This window comes from Leguminivora glycinivorella, chromosome 25 (assembly GCF_023078275.1).
Source record: "Leguminivora glycinivorella isolate SPB_JAAS2020 chromosome 25, LegGlyc_1.1, whole genome shotgun sequence".
NCBI lineage: Eukaryota > Metazoa > Arthropoda > Insecta > Lepidoptera > Tortricidae > Leguminivora > Leguminivora glycinivorella.
In genome coordinates, this window is record NC_062995.1 from 1,024,499 (window position 1) to 1,050,539 (window position 26,041).

Sequence of the window (26,041 nt, forward strand, 5' to 3'; positions counted from 1 at the left end):
TGTTAGTGTATAATCTGGCAATACTATTTTTAAAGCTATGTCCTCATGTGAGCAAATTTCGGTGATTCCGCAAATCGATAAACCGATTTTCATAAACATTACGTTGACGTTTCAATTCCGAACAGCACTATTTTTATAATGGCGGCGGTTTGTTTTGTTGTATGTTTTTGATTTGAAACTGTTTTCGTAATTTATCACATAAATGCAATTAATATCGTGATTATGTTCATAACAAAATACTGTAATTAAATAAAGTTTACGTCTATGCGTATAGCAGTCATGAAACTCCTGTTTATTGTGCTGAAATTGATATAACATTCACCAACTTTCTATTTTGTGAACATTTACGAAAAATTCTTTAAAATGGACAACAAGCACACTGTTGTTGATAAATTGCTATGCATGGCGTGTCTGTGTGTGGGCAGGACCCTGCAGAAAGTTACGGACGAGAGAATGAAGCGATTTTACTTGGACGCATTAAATGAAATTCCTGTAAGATTTTGCTTAAAATTATGCACTCATTATGGCCCACAACCCCTATTACTTGTACACTACTTACATTAGGCCTCTTGTGAATTATTTTATCATTTTTATATACATTAACACATTTTCACGGCCAGCATCTTAGCTCAAATGCCCGACAACCCATTATGCGTTTGGTCTCTATACAAGATAACAGTTATAGATGACGATTGGTTTCTGGAACAGTGCACGTTCTTGTCAGACAGTGAATGTGCTAATTAAAATCTAAATCAGTGCTGGTGAGCAAAGTACGGCCAGCGAAAGGATATCTGGCCTGCCACTGGTCCTGCACTGTAGTGCATTTTTGGTGTAAATCTGGACTGCCTCTAAAATTCCTTCAGATTTTGGCCCCCAATGAATAAAGTTTGCCCACCACTGACCTAAACAGTTATGTAAAAGCTATATAAAAAAAAAACAAATGTGACTTCATGGAAAGGGCCACTAGGCAAACGGGGCAGAGGTAAACCTGTTACTAGATGGGAAGACGAAATAAAAAGTATAGCCGGTCAGAATTGGATGCAAATAGCCCAAGATAGAGATAAATGGAAAACTGCTGGATTTTGCAAGATATTAAAAGGAAAAAAAAAACTATATAAATTGTTAAAGCAAGAAAAAGGCTATTTTTATTTTATTATAGGTATAGATTAGGGATATTGATTATTTACTTAATTTTCAGCTATGTGACATGCCCCAAGTATGCCCCAGTATTTGCTGGGAGTGCGAAGCTCTGCTGCGGAAGGTGGTCTCATTCAAGGAACAGATTATGGACTCGTACAGGATTCTTCAGACTTATACTAATGAGGTTAATATTTCCCTTTCTCTGCACAAGTTTTAATGACTACACATATCAAAATATTGTCTTCGGTCCGCGATAGTTACTCATGGAATAAAACTATGTAAACGGATTAAATCGCGTATAATGTGGGTGTAATTCTATGTGGGTAGCTTTTGCACATTGTAATTTTTCCTCAGTCACCCGTTGACCACGAACGCTGTAAAGAGTTCGAAACGTCGGGATGAATTTTAAATTCATTATACGCGATTTAATCCGTTTACATAATTTTACTCATATCAACATTTTAGGATGTTCTAGGACATTTTTACTCGGACGGTCAATCCCACGGCAACAGTAACATGAGTGTTACTTTTCCGATATATGCATAGATCCTTTTATTTGCTGCTGTTTATTTATTTAAACTTTATTGCACAGTAAAAATATACAATTACGAAAGGCGGACTTAATGCTACATGGCATTCTCTACCAGTCAACCTTTAGGCCAAACAGAGAAGACCAAAAAGGTGCGGGATATGTAAAGAACACTAAAGACTTGATTTTATTGGACTATGTTATAGAAATAAATAGGGACTTGTATAAATATATTTACCGAAATATTTAAGACACTAATAACTATAATAAATCAGTAATCAGAATTTTAATATGAATAATTGAATTAATAATGTCTAATATGTGTAGACTAGGCTTGTACAACATACTTTTGTATATGTATAATGTTTAGATTTAGTACCTAGCTTATAAGAATATTTTGCATGCTTCTTCAAGCAAAATGTACGCACATTATTAATTCTGTCCACCTATGGTTAACACTACATTTTCGCAAATAAATATCTTTAAAAAAAAATAAGATCTTAAAAAAAAAAATACATATTAAAGTTAACTGCTCTCGCATTACTTTTACGTGGATTCCCCACACAGATTGACTGAGTCCCACAGTGAGCTCAATCTGTGTAAGAACTATATTATTTATACATTTCCAGAATCTCTATGAATGCCTGCTAACGGACATAAGCCGGCCTCCACGGTTGATTGTCCGGGTGAACAGTCCGGTGAATGTCATTCCGGACTGTGAACAGAAACCAGACGTACAGAAAGACCTGCAGCTGACTGTGTATGTTAAAGACGAGGTGAAGATTGACTGGGATGATGATAGAGGTATGACTCTTGCACAGTATAATATTATAAATGGGAAAGTGTGTGTGTCTGTTTGTTTGTACGTCTTTCACGGCAAAACGAAGCGACGAATCGACGTGATTTTTTAAGTGGAGATAGTTGAAGGGATGGAGAGTGACATAGGCTACTCTTTATCTCTTTCTACCGCGAGCGAAGCCGCGGGAAAATGCTAGTAATATTATAAATCGGAAAGTGTGTATCTGTTTGTTTGTACGTTGTTCACGGCAAAACGGAGCAACGAAATCACGTGATTTTTTAAGTGGAGATAGTTGAAGGGATGGACAGTGACATAGGCTAATGTTTGTCTCTTTCTGACTCCCCACTTTTCTAAAATTGGGGGTGAAAGTTTCTATGGAGCAATTTTCGAATGTAACGCGAGCGAAGCCGCGGACAGAAGCTAGTTTACATATAATTCACACCAGTTTTCAATGAAATCAATGAGTACCTTAAGATTATTATAATGGATTGAGTTTACTAATTAACCAACTCATTCTGGTTTTGGGATCTAATCCCGCTAAGGGCATTTATTTGTGTGATGGGCACAGATATTTGTACCTAAGTCATAATAGTACATTACTACAGAGGCCGGGACAAATGCAACCCCATTTCCCGCCGAGGTATGTATAGTGCTTTTCTCAAACATGGTATGAAATAAATATAGTCTACTGAAAATAGTAACTTTGAATGGCTGTATCTCCTAAACGGTGCGTCGTAGCGCAAAAATAATCGAATTTTCGTTCCCCTTTAATTCCCCGTAGGTATACGCCTATAAAAAAACAAAAAATTAAATTTTTTTTTTAAAAAAAACGAAAAAAAATTTTTTTGTATGAAAACGCACCCAAAATCAAATATTGTCTAGGGCCCGTACCAGTTGCAGTCGGCACGTCTATAAAGCCCCTTATAGTTTTTTTTTTAATTGGCTAAATACCTGGATGTTATGTCACAATTATCTGTGTTTGGAAATTAAAAAAGAAGACTTTGCCGGCCTTGGCCTGCAAGGTTTGTATGAAATTCCATTATCTATCAATCGTCCTAGCCGCACCTGCAACGTCATACTTCGCTGCCAATTATAAGGCACATAACATCAATATTTCATGCCATGTTTGAGAAAAATAAATTTCTGATTTATGAAATAAATAATTTTAATTTTCAAATAAACAATTTGTTCTTTTGTATTTTTTTAACCGCCGCCCCAAATCTCAAGGAAGGGGGTTCTCAATTCGTCTGTATTTTTTTTAATGTTTGTTATTCGATATCTCCCTCATTACTGGACCGATTTTGAATTTTTATTTATTGAATGTATGTATTCAGTGATCGGTTTTTTGGATTCACCCTCGCGGGGTATCAAGTAGAAAAGTTAATATTGATACGACGAAATTATCTCTAATCGCATGTTAGTAAGGCCTATTACGTTATGTACTATTTTTAGTTTAAGTTTACAATGTTAATGTTGTTGCTTTATATTTTTGGTTGAGCAATAAAACCATTTGGCATTGTGGACATTGTACATATTTTTTTGCCTTTTCTAACAACATTAAGCCCGGATTCCCGGGGCATATCCATACTAACATAATGATTGAGGTCGTTAACCCCATGTCGAATCCAAAAAACCGATCACTGATACATACAGATTGGACCCATTTTTTGTATATACATATATTGTAGTCTTAGTACCCACAACACAAGCCTTCTCAAGCTTACTGTGGGACTAGGCAATCTGTGTCAGAATGTCCTATAATATTTATTTATTTATTTCCAGATGATCTAGATATAACACCAGCAGAACTGGAGGATCCTGTGGTAGATGAACCAAAAGAAATAAACACAATGAAGAATAAAATTGTAAAGAAACGGAAAAAGAAAGTGAGGAAAACTAGTTTGAAGAAAACTAAGGTGTGTATTTGTATTTCTTCTTCAAGTATATAGAGAATTAGCTTTTTCCCGCGGCTTCGCTCGCGTTAGAAAGAGACAAAAAGTAGCCTATGTCACTCTCCATCCCTTCAACTATCTCCACTTAAAAAATCACGTCAATTCGTCGCTCCGTTTTGCCGTGAAAGACGGACAAACAAACAGACACACAATTTCCCATTTGTAATATTAGTATGGATATATCAGGTCGAAACTTCGTAGGGCCATCTGTACTGAAAAACGTCGTACGATACACGTGCGAAAACCAAATCCTTAACTCGTGACGAATTAAAACACTCCACGGTCGTGTTTCAATTTACTTCCTTTTTTCCGCTCTTGTATCGTAATGTACTATTTCAGTACAGATGGTGTTTTTTTACTCACATATTTCGGGTCGAAACTTCGGAGGGCCATCTGTACTGAAAAACGTCGTAAGATACACGTCCGAAACGAAAAGAGTGTTTGAATTTGTTGCCACTCGTATCAAACTTCCTTTCCGCACTTGTATCGTAATACATACATACATACATACAATCACGCCTGTATCCCATAAAGGGGTAGGCAGAGCACATGAACTACTCAAGTTTCAGTGCCACTCTTGGCAAAAAGGGGTTGAAAGAAAACTAAACTGTGACATTGCAGTGACAGGTTGCCAGCCTCTCGCCTACGCCACAATTTAACCCATATCCCATAGTCGCCTTCTACGACACCCACGGGAAGAAAGGGGGTGGTGAGATTCTTAACCCGTCACCACACGGGCACGGGGTATCGTAATGTACTTTTATTTTTTATCTCTTATTTATATCGTTATTTACTATTATTTTCAGAGTCAGAAACAAAAATCAGATGGTAAAATAATAACCATAGAGCTATCTTACGAAGAAATGTTAGCCGAGCGCGAGAGAGACGCGACCAGAGACAATTATGTGAAGGCCCAGTACAAATGTACCACGTGTATTATTGGATATAACTATATCAAGTCGTATGAAGCTCATATGACTAATAAGCATTCTTCGGTAAGTATACTTATTATAATTATGGGCTGAAGATCTGAAATAATAGTTATTTGTTACACAAGGGGGTAAAGTTGTATTTTAACGCCGAGTGTGGAATTGAAAAACGAGCAAGTGAAAGGATTCTATAGTTGAAGTTCGAGAATAGAATCCTGCAGCCTTACCACGATCTTTTTAAAAACGATTCAAACGTAGAGCAGTTCAGTTTAGGTGCCTAAGGACTGTATCGTTAAATATGGGGACAACTTTGAGTAGCCGTATTTATTTGCTATTATATTTTTTTCTTATAACAAGACATGGGCTTAATAAGGCACATAATAAGGTACGCATTTTGTCCTAGAAACTCGACGTAAAGCATGTGGTTTAGACAGCATTGACTTAATCCTCCCGAGTACCAATTACGATTTCGGACAAATGCTACTAGAAAATTCACAAAGTGCGTACAAGACGACACAATTGCGAAAAAAAATTGTACAGTGCGAACCTCAACGACACATGATCCACAAAGCAGAATATCTAGACATAGTCTAGCCACTGTTATTTAAAAAAAATAAAGTTCATGATCTGTGTATTGCGGCCATTTAGAGAATGTGGCATGGTGCTTACGCTAACTCCGACTTTGATGTCGAATTTAACTATCATACACTGTTTATATCGATCTGGTTTAGGCACTGTTCAAACACCATGAATGTCTATTAGACATTGGCCTATGCCTAATTTTTTTTATCTATTTCTCTCATCCTGCTTGTATCAACAATTTACGGCAAACCGGAACGTTGCTCAAAAATGCGTTTTTTAAATTATATAAATTCACCGCATTTATTCTGCAACTACCCAATTGAACAACCATGAAGAGGACTCTTAAAAAATATATTTTGGCAGCATATTAACCTTTGTTTGTCGAAATCGTACAAAAAGTCTTTGAGATATTCTCAAATTAAGCCAGATTAGGGGTTGTCCAAAATGTATTTGCTAGACCTTAATGAAAGTACCATAAAGTCCCTAAAATAAAAAAAATATCAGACCTTCTTATATCAAATAGTACTTACCAATACCTTCAGATCAAACTCTTGGACCATAATAATACAAAATTATGCACATGTCAACATTTAGACGAGGTTTGTTGTGTACCTATAATTAACGATACAGTCCTTAAACTGAGCGTCTCAATTTGCTACCATGACCTCCAATGTTCAAAGCCGAAACTTATTATTTTGCCCTTAGATTTAGATTTAGATTTCTTTATTTCATGATAAAAATTACACTATAAATTTGTTACATGCCAAAGTTATGTTTATCTTCTCATCATGATCGTCAAAAATTACATTATGAATTGAAAATAATAAAATGAATAGTTTCTCCCAATAAGGATCGTCATTTACAAAGAGAAATACACAAAGCACAATAAAATTAACAAATGAAATAAAATCAGAAATGAAATACACAAAGCACAATAAAATTAACAAATGAAATAAAATCCGAAGTCAGTGTAATCAAATGCATGCTATCACAAATTCAATTCCATGTACTCATTTACAGAGTACATTTATAACTGGAAAAGGAAACATTTAAAAATGGAATGTTTAATAATTGCAATGTCATATACAAAGAAAAAGTGACCAAGGCCTCCAGTGTTCCGAGCTGGAATCGAACCAGCTTACTCCGCTTACCGGGCGAATGCCTGAACCAGGGATGGCAGAGGGCGCCACGAGCCTTCGGGAATGTCATATACTTGGAAATTTCGACCCTTGCTTTCGTGCACCGATGGCCGAGTGGAGCGGTAAGCGGAGTATGCTGGTTCGATTCCAGCTCGGAGCACTGGAGGCCTTGGTCACTTTTTCTTTGTATATGACATTTATTTAATGTTTATAATCTGAAATGTTTTTATTTCAGTACTTGGGCGAATACAGCTGTCCGATATGCAAAACCGTAATTTCATCAGTGGATTCCTTCACCGCGCATTATAAGAGGCATATGCGAAGGTATGTTGGTAGCGCTGGTAAGAGCGTGCAACTTTCAATCCGGAGGTCGCGGGTTCGAACCCCGGCTCGCACCAATGAGTTTTTCGGAATAAATTATGTGCGAAATGCCATTTGATATTTGCCAGTCACTTTTCAGTGAAGGAAAACATCGTGAGGAAACCGGACTAATTCCAATAAGGCTTACCGTTTGGGTTGGAAGATCAGATGGCAGTCGCTTTCGTAAAAACTAGTGCCTTCGCCAAATCCTGGGGTTAGTTGTCAATGTTGACCCCAGGCTCCCATGAGCCGTGGCAAATGCCGGGATAACGCAAGGAGGATGATGATGCGAAGGTATTTCATTTTTAACCCCCGACGTAAAAACAACGAGGTGTTATAAGTTTGACGTTCTGTCTGTCTGTTTGTGTGTGTGTGTCTGTGGCATCGTAGCTCCCGAACGGATGAATCGATTTATATTTAGCTTTTTTTGTCTGAAAGCTGAGTTAGTCGGGAGCAAAGACATATATAACTCCGTATAGACCGATAAAGTTTAAGAAAAAAACGTACCTCAGTACCATACAGAAAAAGGTACGGTGAGCTAGATGGCGTTACACCTTTGGGGAACGCTCGGCTAGATGGCGCTAATATTAATATTTGACATTTTAACACATATCAAGCTAAGAATATGGGCCAAATTGTCAAAACTGAGGTTCAAAAGTTTTAAGCCAGTGTCGAGAGATGGCAGTCTATGCACTGTGGGATAAGTTCGCCTTTGTACAAATGATGTGTGTGTTCTTTTTAGGGTTCCGTAGTCAACTAGGAACCCTTATAGTTTCGCCATGTCTGTCTGTCCGTCCGTCCGTCCGTCCGTCCGTCCGTCCGTCCGTCCGTCCGCGGATAATCTCAGTAACCGTTAGCACTAGAAAGCTGAAATTTGGTACCAATATGTATATCAATCACGCCAACAAAGTGCAAAAATAAAAAATGGAAAATAATGTTTTATTAGGGTACCCCCTCTACATGTAAAGTGGAGGCTGACATTTTTTTTCATTCCAACCCCAACGTGTGATACATTGTTGGATAGGTATTTAAAAATGAATAAGGGTTTACTAAGATCGTTTTTTGATAATATTAATATTTTCGGAAATAATCGCTCCTAAAGGAAAAATAAGTGCGTCCCCCCCCCTCTAACTTTTGAACCATAAGTTTAAAAAATATGAAAAAAATCACAAAAGTAGAACTTTATAAAGACTTTCTAGAAAAATTATTTTGAACTTGATAGGTTTAGTAGTTTTTGAGAAAAATACGGAAAATTACGGAACCCTACACTGAGCGTGGCCCGACACGCTCTTGGCCGGTTTTTTCTTTACTGTGTGTGTTCTTATCTTTGTACAATAAAGTGTATTACTACTACTACTACTACTCCTACATTTTACTTCGATAGTAACTCTCTATAATACTCGATCCTCTTTGGTTGGGAGTGTTCTTAGCCATGTTTCATGAAAATCGGTCCACTATGTCGCGGTCGGAGGTTTTTATATTTTTTTTTCGCAGGTACGAATGCAGTATATGCCACAAACGCACATTGGACATGAAAGTAATGCAACAGCATTATTATTCCACACATGAAATAACGCTCAAGCAGTATAAGTGCAATGTTTGCGGGAAGATTTCTAAGTAAGTAACAATAGTTATTTGTTATACAAGGGGGCAAAGTTGTATTTTAACGCCGAGTGTGGAATTGAAAAACGAGCAAGTGAAAAGATTAAACCACGAAGGTTGAACCACGAGCGAAGCGTGTGCTTCGAGAATAGAATCCTGAACTTGCGAGTTTTTTAACACACGAGAAGTAAAATACATTTGCACCCGAGTGTAACACAAAACTTTTCCCCTCACTATAGCGAGGAAAGTAAAACGCAAAAAAACGCGTTTATCACTGCTTCCAGTAGTTCCACAGGTGGTAAATCATCTTTATTACTAGATTCACCTACTTTTATCAATTTTAAAGCAGTTAATTTGACTTTATTCAAGGTCAAATTACTTTACGGATTTATAATGTAAACTGACACCTATTGTAATGTATGTAACCCATGATGACGAAATAAATGAAATGAATTGAATTGAATTTACCCACTAGTGGATAAAATGCGTTTTTACCCGCTGGTATTAAAGGACAAAACACGTGTTTCCGAGCTAGTGAGGGGAAAATAACTATTGTTCCCTAGTTGTAATTCTAATTTGTTTATTACAGTTCCATAGATTCTCACCGGTACCACAAGGACACGCATAAGGCAAGGGTGCAATGTCCGGAGTGTGACAAGAATTTCAGCCACCGAGCCGGTCTCATGAACCACAGACTGTGAGTACCTTTATGTACCTGTAGTTTGGCATAAATAAATAATATAGGACATTCTGAAACAGATTGACTGAGGCCCACGGTAAGCTCAAGAAGGCTTGTGTTGTGGGTACTCAGACAACGATATATATAATATATAAATACTTATATACATAGAAAACATCCATGACTCACGAACAAATATCTGTGCTCATCACACAAATAAATGCCCTTACCGGGATTCGAACCCGGGACCGCGGCGTAGCAGGCAGGGACACTACCGACTGCGCCAGACCGGTCGTCAACCTAACCTAACCTAACCACAAAATTAAAATTTTGAAAAAACCCCCGACCGCGAAAGAAATCCATAGAGGAATAAGTACTTATTGATGACGTCACTACATGCCTAACAGCGTTTTCGGTGGCCAAAGTTAAAAAAATATGGAAATAATAATAATAAATACAAAATATGAAAATGAAAATGAAAATGAAATATTTATTTTTCAAGTAGGCATATTACAATGCGCATATGAGTATAAATGTGTGCGCAAATAAGTGGTTCAACATAAATGGTGGAGGGTAGAATAATTTTCTGCCAACAAACTGCTCTGCAGTTTGGCAGATAAGTACAAAACTTTGTTTATAACGAAAAAAAATAAAAAAAAAATAAAAATAAATAATCGAAAATACGTACACTTTGAATACCCAAAATTTATAAATATTGATTTTTTTATGTCAAATACTACAGAAGACCATCATTTATTGTGCCAAATTCGATATGAGTCCAGTAGCCTACTACAATAGATTTCATTTTTCAGTGCAGTACACGAGCTGCAAAACGCCTTTCCCTGCACAGTGTGCGAAAAAGTGTTCAGATGGAAGGCCAGTCTCAAGCGGCACATGGAGAAACATCATGTTAAGGTAATATTTAGGTATTTTCATTACACTATGGCACTGGTCCCACAGCGAGCTAGTAAGCTATGACATATCGGCTATAAAAACGAACAAAAGATAATCACTCCAGTGCAAATAAAACCTAACCTAACCATAAAATTTTGAAAAACCCCCGACCGCGACATAGTAAATAGACCGATTTTCATGAAACATGGCTAAGAACACTCCCGACTAACTCAGCTTTCAGACAAAAAAAACGAAATCTAAATCGGTTCATCCGTTCGGGAGCTACGATGCCACAGACAGACACATACACAGACAAACAGACAGACAGACACGTCAAACTTATAACAGGGTTATAAGTTTGACGTGTCTTGTCTGTGGCATCGTAGCTCCCGAACGGATGAACCGATTTTGATTGTAGTTACACACTGGTCTATTAAATTTTGTATTGTGAATATTTTGCAGCTTTTTTGCATTTTGCCGCTGGTGGCCTAGTGGTAAGAGCGTGCGACTTTCAATCCGGAGGTCGCGGGTTCGAACCCCGGCTCGTACCGATGAGTTTTTCTGAACTTATGTGCGAAATGTCACTTGATATTTGCCAGTCGCTTTTCGGTGAAGGAAAACATCGTGAGGAAACCGGACTAATTCCAATAAGGCCTAGTTACCCTTCGGGTTGGAAGGTCAGATGGCAGTCGCTTTCGTAAAAACTAGTGGCTACGCCAAATCTTGGGATTAGTTGTCACATCGGACTCCAGGCTCCCATGAGCCGCGGCGAATAGTTTCCCACTAGTCAAATCAGCTTCTTTTTAAGAACTGTCAAAACGATTTGCTAATATGGAATTACTATGAAACACTGAGGAGTGACGTCACGGTAATCCATACATATGACGGCGCAAAGTCATCGTACCACTTTGTAAACACGTGCGCCAGGCCGAGCATCACGCGATCATCACACCATCCCCACCACCCCACTACCAGACTTGTTTACGCTAGGTTATAAAACCAGGTGCACGGGAAAGAGAGGGGCTTTTTACGTTCTGTCTGTTGCTTCGGCCTGACGCTCGTATACGTACCTTTTGTAAATTAAAATAAATTGTAAAGCAAAAATAAATAAAGTAAATTATATCACGATCATTTGTGGTTTACTTGACTATGTCGGACTCAGACGACGCTACATCAGAAGTGCCGGACCCAACGCCACACCAACCTATGCAAAATATGGACAACAGCTCACTTCTTACCATGTTTTCATCTGGTATTGAAGTGATTCTAAAAAAAATTGCCGACAATTTGACTGCAGTTCCATCGATTGGTACACGGCCAAAGTTACTGCCTTTCGATCCGGATACAACAGATGCTGATATCGAAAACTGGTGTTCGTTAAGTGAAATGGTCATCGAAAAAAAAGGAGTAGAAGGAGTTGACTTGATTTTGGCCCTTACACACTCTCTTAAGGGCCGAGCTGCGACATGCCTTACCAAGATACAACCGGACAAGGTTTCCTGGAGCACCATAAAGGAAATGTTAATATCAACATTTTCAAAACCGATGATGATGCAGGATCACTTCGATCAAATAATAAAATTTCGAATTAACGAAAAGGAAGGACCAGCTGAGTCGGGTATGCGACTGTGGCAGCTTATGGAGAAGATTCCTGATGCAAATCTACCAGAAAACGTCATGACAGGTTTTGCTATCTCCGTCCTATCCCAGTGTGATGACAAAATCCGCCGAGAACTTAATTCGGTGGTTATAAATAGCAAAAATCAACTGTTTCGCACTCTTCGAAGTTTTACCTTAAAACGAAGACTTGAAGAATCATCTTCTTCTGAATACGAAGCCAAAAAACAACGTACATCGACAACGTTCCGTGGGGTATGCCACTTTTGCGGGAGGATTGGCCACCGCGGTCAGGATTGCAGGGACAAACAACGTCTGATCGCTAAAAACCCATCTACTTTCGCCAAAGCAGAAAGTACGAACCCTTCAAAATCCACTGGAACCTGCTATGTGTGCAACGACCCGGGACATCTTGCATCCACGTGTCCGCTGCGCTGGAAGAAGAAGGATGATGCAGCGGCCAATACCAGCACCAGCAGCAAACATGTGAACCCACAGATGTCATATATACCATAGATCAAGCAAACGTATCTACTTAGCGTGTCAAATGAACTCAGTGAAATCCACTGAGTTGTCCGTCTTTACTCGCAGCTTGCAGCTTTCGGGTGTCAATTTTTGTAAGTTGAAGTCAACCAAAACATAAAAAATGCCTCGTTACGTGATATTCAATTGCAACAACACAAAAATTATGAACAATCAAGAGCCTGAGACATATTTAAAATTACAGGCAAGAATCAACTTCAGTACAAAATTTGACACGCTCGGCCCCTATACAAATATATGAATTTGTTTTTTCTATCTAAATTAAGTTCTGTGTGTGAACCTGTGTTCGAGGTCATCGCGAGGTGTGTTACAGATAAGTAATGTTCAATTGCCTTTTTTATTTGACTCAGGTTCAGAATGCAGCCTTTTAAGAAAGAGCTGCAGCGATCTTATTAAAGGGGAGAGGTTTAACGAGCAAATAGTTTTGACGGGTATTGGTCCTAATAAAGTCGTTTGTCCATCACAAATCAAATGCCCGACAACAGTGCAAGACTCTAAATTCGATGTTGCCTATCATATTTTACCTGACGAATACTTGACTGACGAAGTTTTACTAGGTCGTGACATTTTGGAGGAGGGAATTTCTGTTAACATTACAAAGGATAGTTTGACCTTTTCAAAACCCAAAGTCGTAAACAATACTTCCAACTTAGAATCTTTTGATGTGACTATGGTGGATACAGATCTCATAGGCAATGAAAAGGAACAGTTGATAAAAATATTAACTAAATACTCAACTAATTTCATTCAGAAATTTCCATCCTCCCGTGTCACTACTGGTGAACTTAAAATCGATTTGATAGACCCTAACAAGACTGTACACAGACGACCATATCGATTATCCCCAGCTGAGTCTGACATTGTGAATAGTAAGGTGCAGGAGCTGCTTGATGCAAACATAATTTGCGAATCTTCATCTCCATATGCGAGCCCAATTTTATTAATGAAAAAAAAGGATGGTTCAGACCGGTTGGTTGTTGATTATAGAGAGCTCAATAGCAACACTCGTTCCGACAATTACCCGTTACCATTAATCAGCGATCAAATTGATAAATTACATGGATCTCATTATTTCTCGACCATAGATATGGCGTCTGGGTTTCACCAAATTAAAGTGCATGAAGATTCCATAGATAAAATATCATTTGTGACTCCCTCGGGACAATATTCCTGGTTAACTATGCCGTTCGGGCTAAAAAACGCTCCTCAAGTGTTTCAAAGAGCCATTAATACCGCACTCAGGTCGCTTAACGATAATAAAGTTTTGGTGTACATGGACGATGTACTTGCTGCTTCAGAAACCGTTGAAGAGGGATTGGCCCGGCTTGACAAATTGCTTGATACGTTGTCTAAAGCTGGTTTTTCATTCAATTTCAATAAATGTTCGTTTATGAAAAAGAAGGTAGATTATTTGGGATATGTGATATCAGCTGGAGAAGTCGGACCAAACCCTCGAAAAATTGAAGCACTAAAAAATGTTCCCCCACCAAAAACGGTTTCGCAAGTTAGACAGTTTATTGGGTTAGCCACATACTTTCGCAAATTAAAGGTGCGACCACACCGCTGCTTAAAAAACGGTGACGGTACGGAATCGCAGTGACGCATCGTATTCGTACCGTTTTTACCGCATGCTCCACAGACCGCTGCTCAAAATACGCAGACGGTACGGAATCGCAGTGACGCATCGTATCCGTACCGTTTTTACCGCATGCTCCCCACACCGCTGCTTAAAAAACGGCGACGGTACGGAAACGCACGACGTGTCCCATACGAAAGTCACTGCGTTTCCGTACCGGCTGCGTATTTTGAGCAGCGGTGTGGGGAGCATGCGGTAAAAACGGTACGGATACGATGCGTCACTGCGATTCCGTACCGTCTGCGTATTTTGAGCAGCGGTCTGTGGAGCATGCGGTAAAAACGGTATGGATACGATGCGTCACTGCGATTCCGTACCGTCACCGTTTTTTAAGCAGCGGTGTGGTCGCACCTTTATTCCAAATTTTTCAAAAATCATGAAGCCTATATATCCCCTGACGGCTTCAACTACCGGCAAAGGTAAAATAATGTGGACCGATGAGCATGACAAAATTCATAAGGAAATAGTTAGTTATCTTGTATCTGAACCCGTGCTAAAGATTTTTGAACCCTCTTTGCCCATTGAGCTGCATACTGACGCAAGTAGTGAAGGCTATGGGTCAGTACTTATCCAAAGAAATAACAATGTCCCGCACGTAGTTGGTTATTTTAGTCATAAAACTACTGATGCAGAAAGCCGTTACCATTCTTACGAGTTGGAGACCTTGGCAGTCGTTAAATCAGTCGAACATTTTAGGCATTATTTATACGGTCGCAGGTTTACAGTTTTCACCGACTGTAACGCGTTAAAGTCATCACACACAAAAAAAGATTTAACGCCAAGGGTTCATAGATGGTGGGCTATACTGCAGTCTTACGATTTTGATGTAGTTTACAAAGAGGGCAAATCTATGGCACACGCAGATTTTCTTTCACGTAACCCGGTTGACAATTGCGGAGACCAAGACAGTTTGTGTCCCACAAAATCCAGTCGTGTTAAAATTGTCAACTTGTCCGAACTAGAAACTGGCTGGCTATCTGTTGAGCAATTGCGTGACCCAGAAATAACTGACATTATATCAAAATTTCGAGCTAATGAACTTCCCGATGACATTGTACACACTTACGATATTAGACAGAATATTTTATACCGGAAGATTGAGCGTTGTAGAATCACTAGATGGCTTCCTATACTACCGCGTTCGTTGATTTGGTCTGTGATTAATCACATACATAATGAAATAAAACATCTTGGCATTGAAAAAACCCTCGATAAATTATATGAACTCTATTGGTTCCAAAATATGTCCAAATATGTAAAAAAATTTGTTGACTCGTGTGTAGTTTGTAAGGCCTCCAAAGGCCAGTCAGGAGCTCAGCAAGTTCGCTTACATCCAATCTCAAAATTAGCCGTTCCGTGGCATACGATTCACCTTGACTTGACTGGCAAACTTAGCGGCAAAAGCGAGCGTAAAGAATATTGTTCGGTAATTATTGACGCTTTTACAAAATATGTCCTTCTTGAACATACCACGACTCTGAACAGTTCAGACGCTATCAATGCCGTTAAAAATGCAGTTAACTTATTTGGCACCCCTAAACGAATAATTGCCGACAGGGGCCGATGTTATGACAATACTTATTTCAAAAACTTTTGCAAAGAAAATAACATCGAGCTTCATTTGATAGCTACTGGCGCTAGTAGGGCAAACGGGCAGGTGGAGCGCGTGATGCGAACTTTGAAAGGTCTTCTGACCATAGTAGAGAGTGAGTCAGAGATACGATGGCAGGATCAGTTAGGAGATATTCAGTTAGCCATGAACAGCACTCGGTGCAGGGTCACAAGGTTACACTCCGTTAGAACTAATGTTTGGCGTTCAAGGTAGTTCATTAGAGCTCTCAAAAATATCCGTAAATTCCAATACTGAAAGACTTGACCTTGAGGTAGCGAGATCTAATGCCTCTAATAACATTCAATCAATCAATCAATCAAAATATTCTTTATTCAAATAGGCTTACAATAAGCACTTTTAAATTGTCAACAGTGTACAATATTCATCTTATTCTAAATATCAGAGCAATTTATTGGTGCAATAAACAATATTGTTTTAAAACTACATTGATTTAATAAAATGATATCAATCTAAATTGTATAAAAAAATACTAGTATAAAAACTTCTAGAATAAATTCTAAATGTCAAAAAAATTGTATAAAAATACATTGAATTATCAATAATTATCATCATTAATAAGCTATATAATTAATGGTTTTCAACAATACTTGTATCCCACGGTGTTTCATCATTCATGTAGTCTTGTGTGCTGTAGTAGGCTTTAGAGATCAGTATACGCTTTACATAATGTTTAAATCGATTAAAAGACAGTTCAGTGATGGCATTAGGAAGTTTGTTATAAAATCTTACACAATTACCCATGAATGATTTTTTAATTTTATGGAGCCGAGTGAAGGGCACTGCAAGCTTATGCTTATTTCTAGTGTTTATATTATGTACATCACAGTTTTTCTTAAATTTACAAATGTTTTTATGTACATACATAATATTCTCATAAATATATTGACAATGCACTGTCATTATATTAATGTCCTTAAACTTATCTCTAAGTGAGTCTCTATGGTTCATTTTGTATATTGCTCGAATAGCCCTCTTCTGCAGAACAAATATGGTATTTATCTCTGAAGCACTGCCCCATAGTAAAATACCATATGACATAATGCTGTGAAAGTAACTAAAATAAACTAATCGAGCTGTTTCCACGTCTGTTAACTGACGGATCTTGCTCACTGCAAATGCTGCAGAGCTCAGTCTATTCGAGAGGGTAGCAATATGGGGACCCCACTGAAGTTTAGAATCTAAAGTTATGCCAAGAAAAACTGTACTATCTACCAGTTCCAATTCCTCATCCTTCACAACGACACTTGCTTGTTCATTTTTAGCATTACTCGTTACAAACTTAATACATTTAGTCTTTTTCTCATTTAACAATAAGTTATTAACACTAAACCAATTAACTACTTCGGAAATAGCATTGTTTACATTTTCACAAGTTTGTTGCTGACGTTTGACTTTGAAAATAAGGGAAGTATCATCTGCAAACAATACTATATCATGGTGGGTCTTTACAAGATATGGCAGGTCATTAATGTAGATAAGGAACAGGAAAGGCCCCAATATTGATCCCTGCGGTACACCCATAGAGACTAGTGACCCCGGTGAGCGCTGTCCATTCACGTCGACCCTTTGTATTCTATCGTGTAAGTAAGATTTGACTAAATTCAGTGCCGATCCTCGCACTCCATAGTAGTGCAATTTCCTGATCAGTGTTTCATGACAGACGCAATCGAAAGCCTTAGATAAATCACAGAAGATACCCAAGGCATCCTGTGACTCCTCCCAGGCATCGAAAATCTGTTTGATTAGCTCAACACCAGCGTCGGTTGTTGAGCGACCCCGTGTAAAACCAAATTGTTTATTGTGCATTAGATTATTGATGTTAAAATGTTGCAATAGCTGAAATAACACTAACTTTTCAAAAATTTTGCTGAATGTCGGTAACACTGATATCGGTCTAAAATTAGTGGGGTCGGATGTGCTACCAGATTTAAATAATGGAATGACTTTACTGTGTTTCATAAGATCAGGAAACTCACCACAATCAACACTGTTATTAAAGATAACTACCAAGTCAGGCGCTACAATTTCTATTAAAGATTTAACACCATGGACAGAGACTCCCCAGAGGTCACAAGTTTTTTTAACATTAATTGATTGAAATGCCTTAATTATATCTGAGGTACTAACATGTTCAAATACAAGGTCTCTACTACATTCTGTGACATTATCTTCTAACAATGTAACGGCAGATGCGGGTGATGAATTTAAGTGCCTAGTTGTGGAAACTGGTATATCAGTGAAGAACTTTTCAAATTCTGTTGCTACTTCTAAATTGGAATCTACAATTTTGCCATCAATTTTTAATTTCAGTTCATTTGTTCTTTGCTTTGACCGACCAGTCTCCACGTTAATTACTTTCCACGTTGCTTTAATTATATCGGAACTACTTTTAATTTTCTTGCTTAAATAATTACGTTTAGCGGTATGACAATCTAATTTAAACTGTTTCGAAAATTGTTTGACATGTTCTTTAAATTCATCACTCGTATTAAACCGCCGTTCCTCATACAAGGCATACAATGCACGTCTTCGTTGATGTAACTCTGCAGTTGCCCACTCACTAAAAACTGATGCATCACTAACCGTGACCGTTTTTGTTGTAAATATCGTATTATAATTTTCCATATATGTGTGAAAGAATGAATTATATTCATATTCATATTCATATTCATATTCATTTATTAATAATATCATTCATATTACATGTCATTCATTATTCAGTAGTATTATAATTTATAATTATTATTATGCTTATAGTTATCACATATTTAGTATACTATAGGTAGTATACTACAATATCTGTACATTTAAAAATTCATTAAAACTATAAAATGTGTGCTCAAGAAGCCATGTTTTTAGTCTAGTCTTAAAGCATTTCAGGGATGTAGCTGAGGTGATTTCTTTAGGTAACCTATTATAGACGGTCGGGCCCGCCACGTGCGTGACGTTCTCGGATTTCGCCAGTCGTCGCTTCACCGGGAGAAGCCTATCTGGGTGTCGTAAGGAGCGCGCCGAGTCTGCGCGTTTTTTATACTCGCCCAACTTGGTGTAGGTATAAATCGCTATCTGGTAGATTACAACCGACGGCAGAGTTAATATTCCTAGCTCTTTAAAATAGGGTCTTACGGAGGTTTCTTGTGTTACTCGGACCACAGACCGTATGGCTCTTTTTTGTAATCGGAACGCGCGCTGCCATTCTGCGGCGCGTCCCCAGATTTCAGCACCGTACTGCAGCAGGGAATGAACGGTCGCGAAATAGCTTGTCCGCACGGTGTGCTGCGGCACGACTCGAGCCAGGCGGCTAAGCGCGAAGCAGGCGGCGCCCAGCCTACCGGACAGCTGGTCAATATGGGGCTCCCAAGTCAGTTTCCTGTCTATCTTAAAACCCAGAAAGGTGGTGGCTTCCATTTGGTCCAGGCTCACTCCGCCGGCCTTAACTGTCAGGCGTCTGGGTTCGCGGCTTCCTAGGTAGAAATATATACATATCATTAGGACTCATGTTTGGAGACAGAACGGGTAGCGCCTGAACTAAACTCTGTTTCATTCTTTCCACGCGGTCCGAGGTTACTGGTACAAAAGTTATCTGTTTTTTCCAGGTATTTTTCCTAGCAGCTTCAAATACCATTAATTGACCTAAATGGTCGGACTCTAAATTGCTGATTACATTTTTTGTAATAGGAAAAATATCTGTGAAAATATTATCTATACAGGTTGCACTAGTAGCAGTCACTCTAGTAGGCTCCATAAAAATGTGGTTCAGATTACATGATTTGAAAAAATTCAACAGCCTACAACTTAATGTCGAATTTTCTAAAATATTTACATTAAAGTCGCCGCAAATAAGTAATTTCTTGCTGGAAGGCGATATTTTCAGTAGCACAGATTCCATTATGCTTTCAAATCATTCAAAATTACTTAATGGCGGCCTATACACGCACACAACAATAAATTGCTCCAATTCTACTGCACTTAGTTCTATAGTCCGTTCAACAGACATGGACACAATATCCTTGCGTTCCTTAAATTTTAACTGATTATTTATTATAATTAACGACCCACCATGTATGGAACTATGCCTGGTGAACGAACTTCCTACCTGGTGATTAATAAATTGAGGCATTAATTCATTATTTTTTAACCAGTGTTCAGTAATACATAAAATATCTATATAAAAATCCTTCATAAAAAGTTCAATTTGTAAATCTTTACCTCTAATACATTGAATATTTTGATGCACCAGGTGGATATACTTCCCTTGCTTACAGTTTTTTTCCTTATATTTACTTAAGTCTAGATTGCCAGAGACAGAATCTTTTGTCTTAAAAGCTAGTTTAAATCATTGGTTATGACTGGAACCAATTCCAAGTTCATACTTTGCTGCTCAATAGGAGCAGAATTGTCTGCCAAATTTTTGGCAGAAATGTCAAGTAAATAGGATAGCGATAATGCTATTTGTCTTTTGTAATAATTTGAAAGGTAACAATTACCTTTAGTCAAAAATACCATAGGCATATGGTATTTACTAACAAATATGTTAGTGTCAATTATGCTAACCTTACTACTATATGTACAAAGATTATATAAAGCTATATTTAACTTATGTCTAGTGTTATTTTCTGCCTCTGACATTTGGGAACAGTATTTCAAATTCAGTAATTCAAAAACAGTCTCAGTCTGATGCCGTTCGTTTTAATAGGGGTAAAGCGCGAGTTCAGCCATTTTCAGTAGGAGATTTTGTTTTTGTGAAGAGTGAAGAACGGCACCAAACTAAGCTGGACCGAAAATATAAAGGACCGTTTAAAATAATCGCTATTTTGGACAACGATAGGTACGAATTGACACATATTAATGGAACAAATAGAGTCTTTAAATATTCCCATGAAAAACTCCGCGAGGTACCTCACGGATTGTCTGGTTTGATAGAGGTTTCAGAAAACCTTAGTCAGGATGAAGTGACGGCGATGGATAGTGATACTATACAGGATAGTTCAATTCTTGACGATGAATTAGTGACCACGTTACCGACTCACGTTATTACAGATGCTATGATACATAGGGAGCAGTAAACAAGAGATAGGCAAAAGGGGTTAAAAAAAAAATTACAAAAAAAAATGAAAAAGAAAAAAAATTACAAAAAAAAAGTAAGAAAAAAAAAAATGAGAAACTGCTACAGGGACGTAGTCCGGCCTAGCTATATCCGGACCAGTTTTGTAACTGAAGGGGTGTCAAAAGACCTGTAGAGTCGATGGACTGGACCAGGCATGCATGACATGAAGGGCCGCGTGTGGCCGGTCCAGTTTCGCGTATTTTAACTAAACGATGAATACTTAGTTCTAGAATTGGTTTATCAGGATGAACGAGCATTAATTTCATGTGTTGTCCCCAGATCAATGAAGGTGCGCGTACGAGGACTTACGCACGTCAGCATGGCCGTGACGGCGCAAAGTCATCGTACCACTTTGTAAACACGTGCGCCAGGCCGAGCATCACGCGATCATCACACCATCCCCACCACCCCACTACCAGACTTGTTTACGCTAGGTTATAAAACCAGGTGCACGGGAAAGAGAGGGGCTTTTTACGTTCTGTCTGTTGCTTCGGCCTGACGCTCGTATACGTACCTTTTGTAAATTAAAATAAATTGTAAAGCAAAAATAAATAAAGTAAATTATATCACGATCATTTGTGGTTTACTTGACTATGTCGGACTCAGACGACGCTACACATATTATAAATGGGAAAGTGTGTGTGTGTCTGTTAGTTTGTCCGTCCTTCACGGCAAAACGGAGCGACGAATTGACGTGATTTTTTAAGTGGAGATAGTTGAAAGGATGGAGAGTGACTTAGGCTACTGTTTGTCTCTTTTTAACTCGAGCGAAGCCGCGGGCAAAAGCTAGTATATTATATATTTCTCTTTGACTTATTAAATAGAAATTATGTTTAAACATAACTACTGTCCATGCATAAAATATTTTTCCCCCCACTAGCTCGGAAACACGTGTTTTGTCCTTCAATACCAGCGGGTAAAAACGCATTTTATCCACTAGTTTGTAAAGTAATTTGACCTTGACTAAAGTCAAATCAACTGCTTTAAAATTGATAAAAGTAGGTGAATCTAGTAATAAAGATGATTTACCACCTGTGGAACTACTGGAAGCAGTGATAAACGCATTTTTTGCGTTGTAGTTTCCTCGCTATAGTGAGGGGAAAAATTTTGTGTTACACTCGGGTGCAAATCTATTTTACTTCTCGTGTGTTAAAAAACTCGCAAGTTCAGGATTCTATTCTCGAACCACTCGCTTCGCTTGTGGTTCAACGTTACAATCCTTTCACTTGCTCGTTTTTCAATTCCACACTCGGCGTTAAAATACAACTTTGCCCCCTTGTATATAAATAACTATTATTTGAAGTATAGGAAACTATTATTTTGCAGGATAAAATGGCGTCAGCGGCATACTGCGCGGCGTGCGGCATAAGCTTTTCATCCGTGTGCTCCTACCAGCGGCACATGAAGAACAGCCTCAAACACGTCACACAGGAGCAACTCAGGTAACAATTTACGCTAGTTGACGCGTGTTTGTCGCTAGATGTCACTACAAATAACCCTTTACTGATGTATGGAGTTACAACTCATCCCTTCCTTTCCTCTATTTTTTTTATACTACGTCGGTGGCAAACAAGCATACGGCCCGCCTGATGTAAAGCAGTCACCGTAACCTATGGACGCCTGCAACTCAAACAGTGTCACATGCGCGTTGTCACCCCATTAGAAACTATGGTGTTAACTTTGGAAACTTACTTCAAATTGTATTTTTTAACCCCCGACGCAAAAACGACGGGGTGTTATAAGTTTGACGTGTCTGTCTGTGTGTATGTCTGTCTGTCTGTGTGTGTGTGAGTCTGTGGCATCGTCGCTGCCGAACGGATGAACCGATTTTGATTTAGATTTTTTTTTGAGTAAGCGCCGCAGTATGCGTCGCGCTCTCGACATGTAAAGGCGGGGTCACTACTCTTGAGAAAGGTCCTCGAAATTGGACCGAAACATGTCGAACGCTATATCGACTTAATACGTGAGTAACCCGCTTAAAATATTTTTAAATATGTATGAGTCTCACGGGAGTTTTATAGATTTTTTGTCTGAATGCTGAGTTAGTCGGGAGTGTTCTTAGCCATGTTTCATGAAAATCGGTCAACTATGTCGCAGTCGGGGGTTTTTTCAAAATTTTAATTTTTTTCTCCATTCATACAGGTTTATCTGCGACCATTGTAACAAACGATTCGCGGACAAGACTAAACTCCGGGACCATATAGAAGAGAAGCATTTACACAGGACCTATCAGTGCCACATATGCAATAAGGTAGGTATACACTAGAATCTAGATAATAAAATAAGAAATGCTCATTGAGCGTTTCTTATTTTTCATCACACCAGCACTTTAAATGTGCTATTGCACGCAGGCGGAGCGTGAGTTATAGAAAAATCGTTCTCCCAAGGGAATAATGAAATTTCTTGTACCGTACTTAACTTTTTTACATCTATTTACATATTTTTTACATTGCGAGTGTGATGAAAAACATTGTGTGTAACTCGGGGAGTGTGAATATTATTAACTCGAGTCTTTAAATCGCTCCGGCAGCCGTCGTGATTTAACTTACTCTCGTTAGTAATATTCAACTTCCTTCCTTTGTTGCACAATGTACTTACTATTATTTGCAATTTTTTTATTTTGATTTTTTTTGGGAATTTTAGGTCAAATGTACTCACAATCACGAGTACTTTTCAATCTCACTGGGAGACAAAAAGTGTCCCAGAATTTCCATATATTTTTGTTACTTTCCTCTTTTGTTACCCCACACAAGATGTACGGAAAATGGTAACAAAATAGGAATAAATCGTATGTGACAATTTTTTTAACTACTAGGATTGAAAAAACTAGTGATTCTGAGTAGAAATAGCATATTTTTTTTTCAAAAATATCACATTTTGCCACTTTTATGTGGCAAAAAAAAAGAAATGCTCTGATCTATATGAATGTTTCAGCCCAGTAAAAACCGCGTGGGTTTGGACCAACACATACGGAACGTGCATCGCGGGCGGCCCAACAACAAGATGTGTCACCACTGCGGAAAAGGGTTCCCGGTAAGAATTGTTTAAGTGAGACTTCTGATGCGACTTCCAATTGACATCGTTAAACGTTTAACTCTCAGTGTTGCCACTTCCAACTGGCATCGTTAAACGTTCAACGCTCAGAATTGCCACTTCCAACTGACATCGTTAAACGTCTAACGCTCAGTGTTGCCACTTAAGTATAAATATATAATATAAATAATGGGGACACCTTACACAGATCAACTTAGCCCCAAACTAAGCAAAGCTTGTACTATGGGTGCTAAGCGACGATATACATACTTAAATAGATAAATACATACTTGTATACATAGAAAACATCCATGACTCAGGAACAAATATCTGTGCTCATCACACAAATAAATGCCCTTACCGGGATTCGAACCCGGGACCGGTCGTCAAAACACGCACACACAGAATGTTTTCAAGATTATGGTACGAAGTACTTTTAATTTTTTTGTTATTTTTTTTTTCAGACTAAGGTCCAACTGGAGTCCCACATTAGAACGCATACGGGCGAAAGACCGTTTATATGCGAATTCTGCCCCACCACCTTCTCGCAGCAGTCCAACCTTTACAAACACAACCGACAGGTATTTTATACACAGTGTTTTTTTGTTTTCCGTTAAATTCGACACGTAGTTAGGTACATCATCAGGAATCACCCTGTATAAATCAAAATAATTTATTCAGCAAGTAGGCCACAGGGGCACTTTTACACGTCACATGTACATATTTATAAAATATTTAAAATTGAATTGAAGTTACAATTGATAAGTACTACTAATTGTAAGTTCTAACTAAAGTATAACTCTACTACAATTAATTAGAGATGTAGAAGGTCTCTACATGTCGAATTACAACTAAGAACTACACTAAATATAAAAAGTACAAATACAAAAAAGTCTAAAATTACTTTAGAGGTGCAAATGACTCTAAATGATAAAATGTATACTTAATGTAATTCTCCTTAGAGATGTATACAGGGTGTAACAAAAATGGTGGTGATCCGTTTAAGGGCGTATTCAGTATCGTATTCTCATCAGGAAAAAGTAGGATAATTTTTTTTTATCTTTGTATGGAGATTCGACCGATTCGCGCGGCCCGGCTCATACAAAAGTGAAAATTTTTTTAGCGAAAAAAAAATTTTCTTCTACTTTTTCCTGATAAGAATACGATACTGAGTACGCCCTTAAACGGATCACCACCATTTTTGTTACACTCTGTATGATCTCCAAGAGTCAAAATCATATATTTAAAATATTCACTAAAAGAAAGGAAACAAACGAGAACCGAACAAAGCATCGCATTTTGTTAAATTCGAAAAAAAAACGTTTTTCGTCTCCATATTATAAAAAACTAGCTTTTGCCTGCGGCTTCGCTCGCGATAGAAAGAGACAAAAAGTAGCCTATGTCACTCATTCCCTTCACGCTTCACGTATCTCCACTTAAAAAATCACGTCAATTCGTCGCTTCATTTTGCTGTGAAAGACGGACAAACAGACAAACACACTTTCCCATAGGCTACTTTTTATCTCTTTCTAACGCGAGCGAAGTCGCGGGTAAGAGCTAGTAACTTATAAATTATTCCAGGTCCACCTGAACATAAAGTCTAAACGCTACCCCCTCTGCAAGAAGACTAAACCGGAAGAGCACAAGCCCCCCGCCCCCGCGCTGGAGGACTTCCGGCCTGTTGCTGTGTTGCACTTCGAGCACGAGCGAGGGTTTCTATGAACTGACAGTGTGTAGATATGTAAAATAGCTGTACAATTTGATAAGAACTCATGTTATATTGTAAAACTTTTTATATGTACTGTGGTTTTGGTGTCGCTAATAAATTATGATGTAGTTTGAAGCTTGAAAAATAAAAAATAAAACA

The 26,041-nt window shown here is 38.2% G+C and overlaps 2 protein-coding genes across 2 annotated transcripts; both read left to right on the forward strand.

The window, feature by feature from the left end:
- The first annotated feature begins 155 nt into the window (after window positions 1-155).
- On the forward strand, window positions 156-26,041 carry LOC125239434 (zinc finger protein 883-like). The gene is made up of 14 exons (XM_048147011.1): window positions 156-492; window positions 1,199-1,324; window positions 2,299-2,473; window positions 4,251-4,384; window positions 5,227-5,415; window positions 7,306-7,394; window positions 8,925-9,047; window positions 9,622-9,729; window positions 10,524-10,626; window positions 22,468-22,583; window positions 23,284-23,392; window positions 24,076-24,174; window positions 24,639-24,755; window positions 25,756-26,041. Exons 1-14 carry the CDS (start codon window positions 364-366, stop codon window positions 25,894-25,896), a joined length of 1,758 nt encoding a protein of 585 aa, XP_048002968.1. The 5' UTR covers window positions 156-363; the 3' UTR covers window positions 25,897-26,041.
- Window positions 12,034-21,713, forward strand: LOC125239435. The gene is made up of 3 exons (XM_048147012.1): window positions 12,034-12,714; window positions 13,046-13,067; window positions 21,421-21,713. The coding sequence occupies exons 1-3, from the start codon at window positions 12,124-12,126 to the stop codon at window positions 21,426-21,428; spliced, it is 621 nt and encodes a 206-aa protein (XP_048002969.1). The 5' UTR covers window positions 12,034-12,123; the 3' UTR covers window positions 21,429-21,713.

Excerpts from the sequence above, each read along its gene's own strand:
- LOC125239434 (XM_048147011.1), top strand. The coding sequence starts at position 364 with ATGGACAACAAGCACACTGTTGTTGATAAATTGCTATGCATGGCGTGT. Across the intron at positions 4,385-5,226 it reads CTAGTTTGAAGAAAACTAAG|AGTCAGAAACAAAAATCAGA; the intron begins GTGTGTATTTGT and ends TATTATTTTCAG. Across the intron at positions 10,627-22,467 it reads TGGAGAAACATCATGTTAAG|GATAAAATGGCGTCAGCGGC; the intron begins GTAATATTTAGG and ends ATTATTTTGCAG.
- LOC125239435 (XM_048147012.1), top strand. The coding sequence starts at position 12,124 with ATGTTAATATCAACATTTTCAAAACCGATGATGATGCAGGATCACTTC. Across the intron at positions 12,715-13,045 it reads CCAGCAGCAAACATGTGAAC|CTGTGTTCGAGGTCATCGCG; the intron begins CCACAGATGTCA and ends CTGTGTGTGAAC.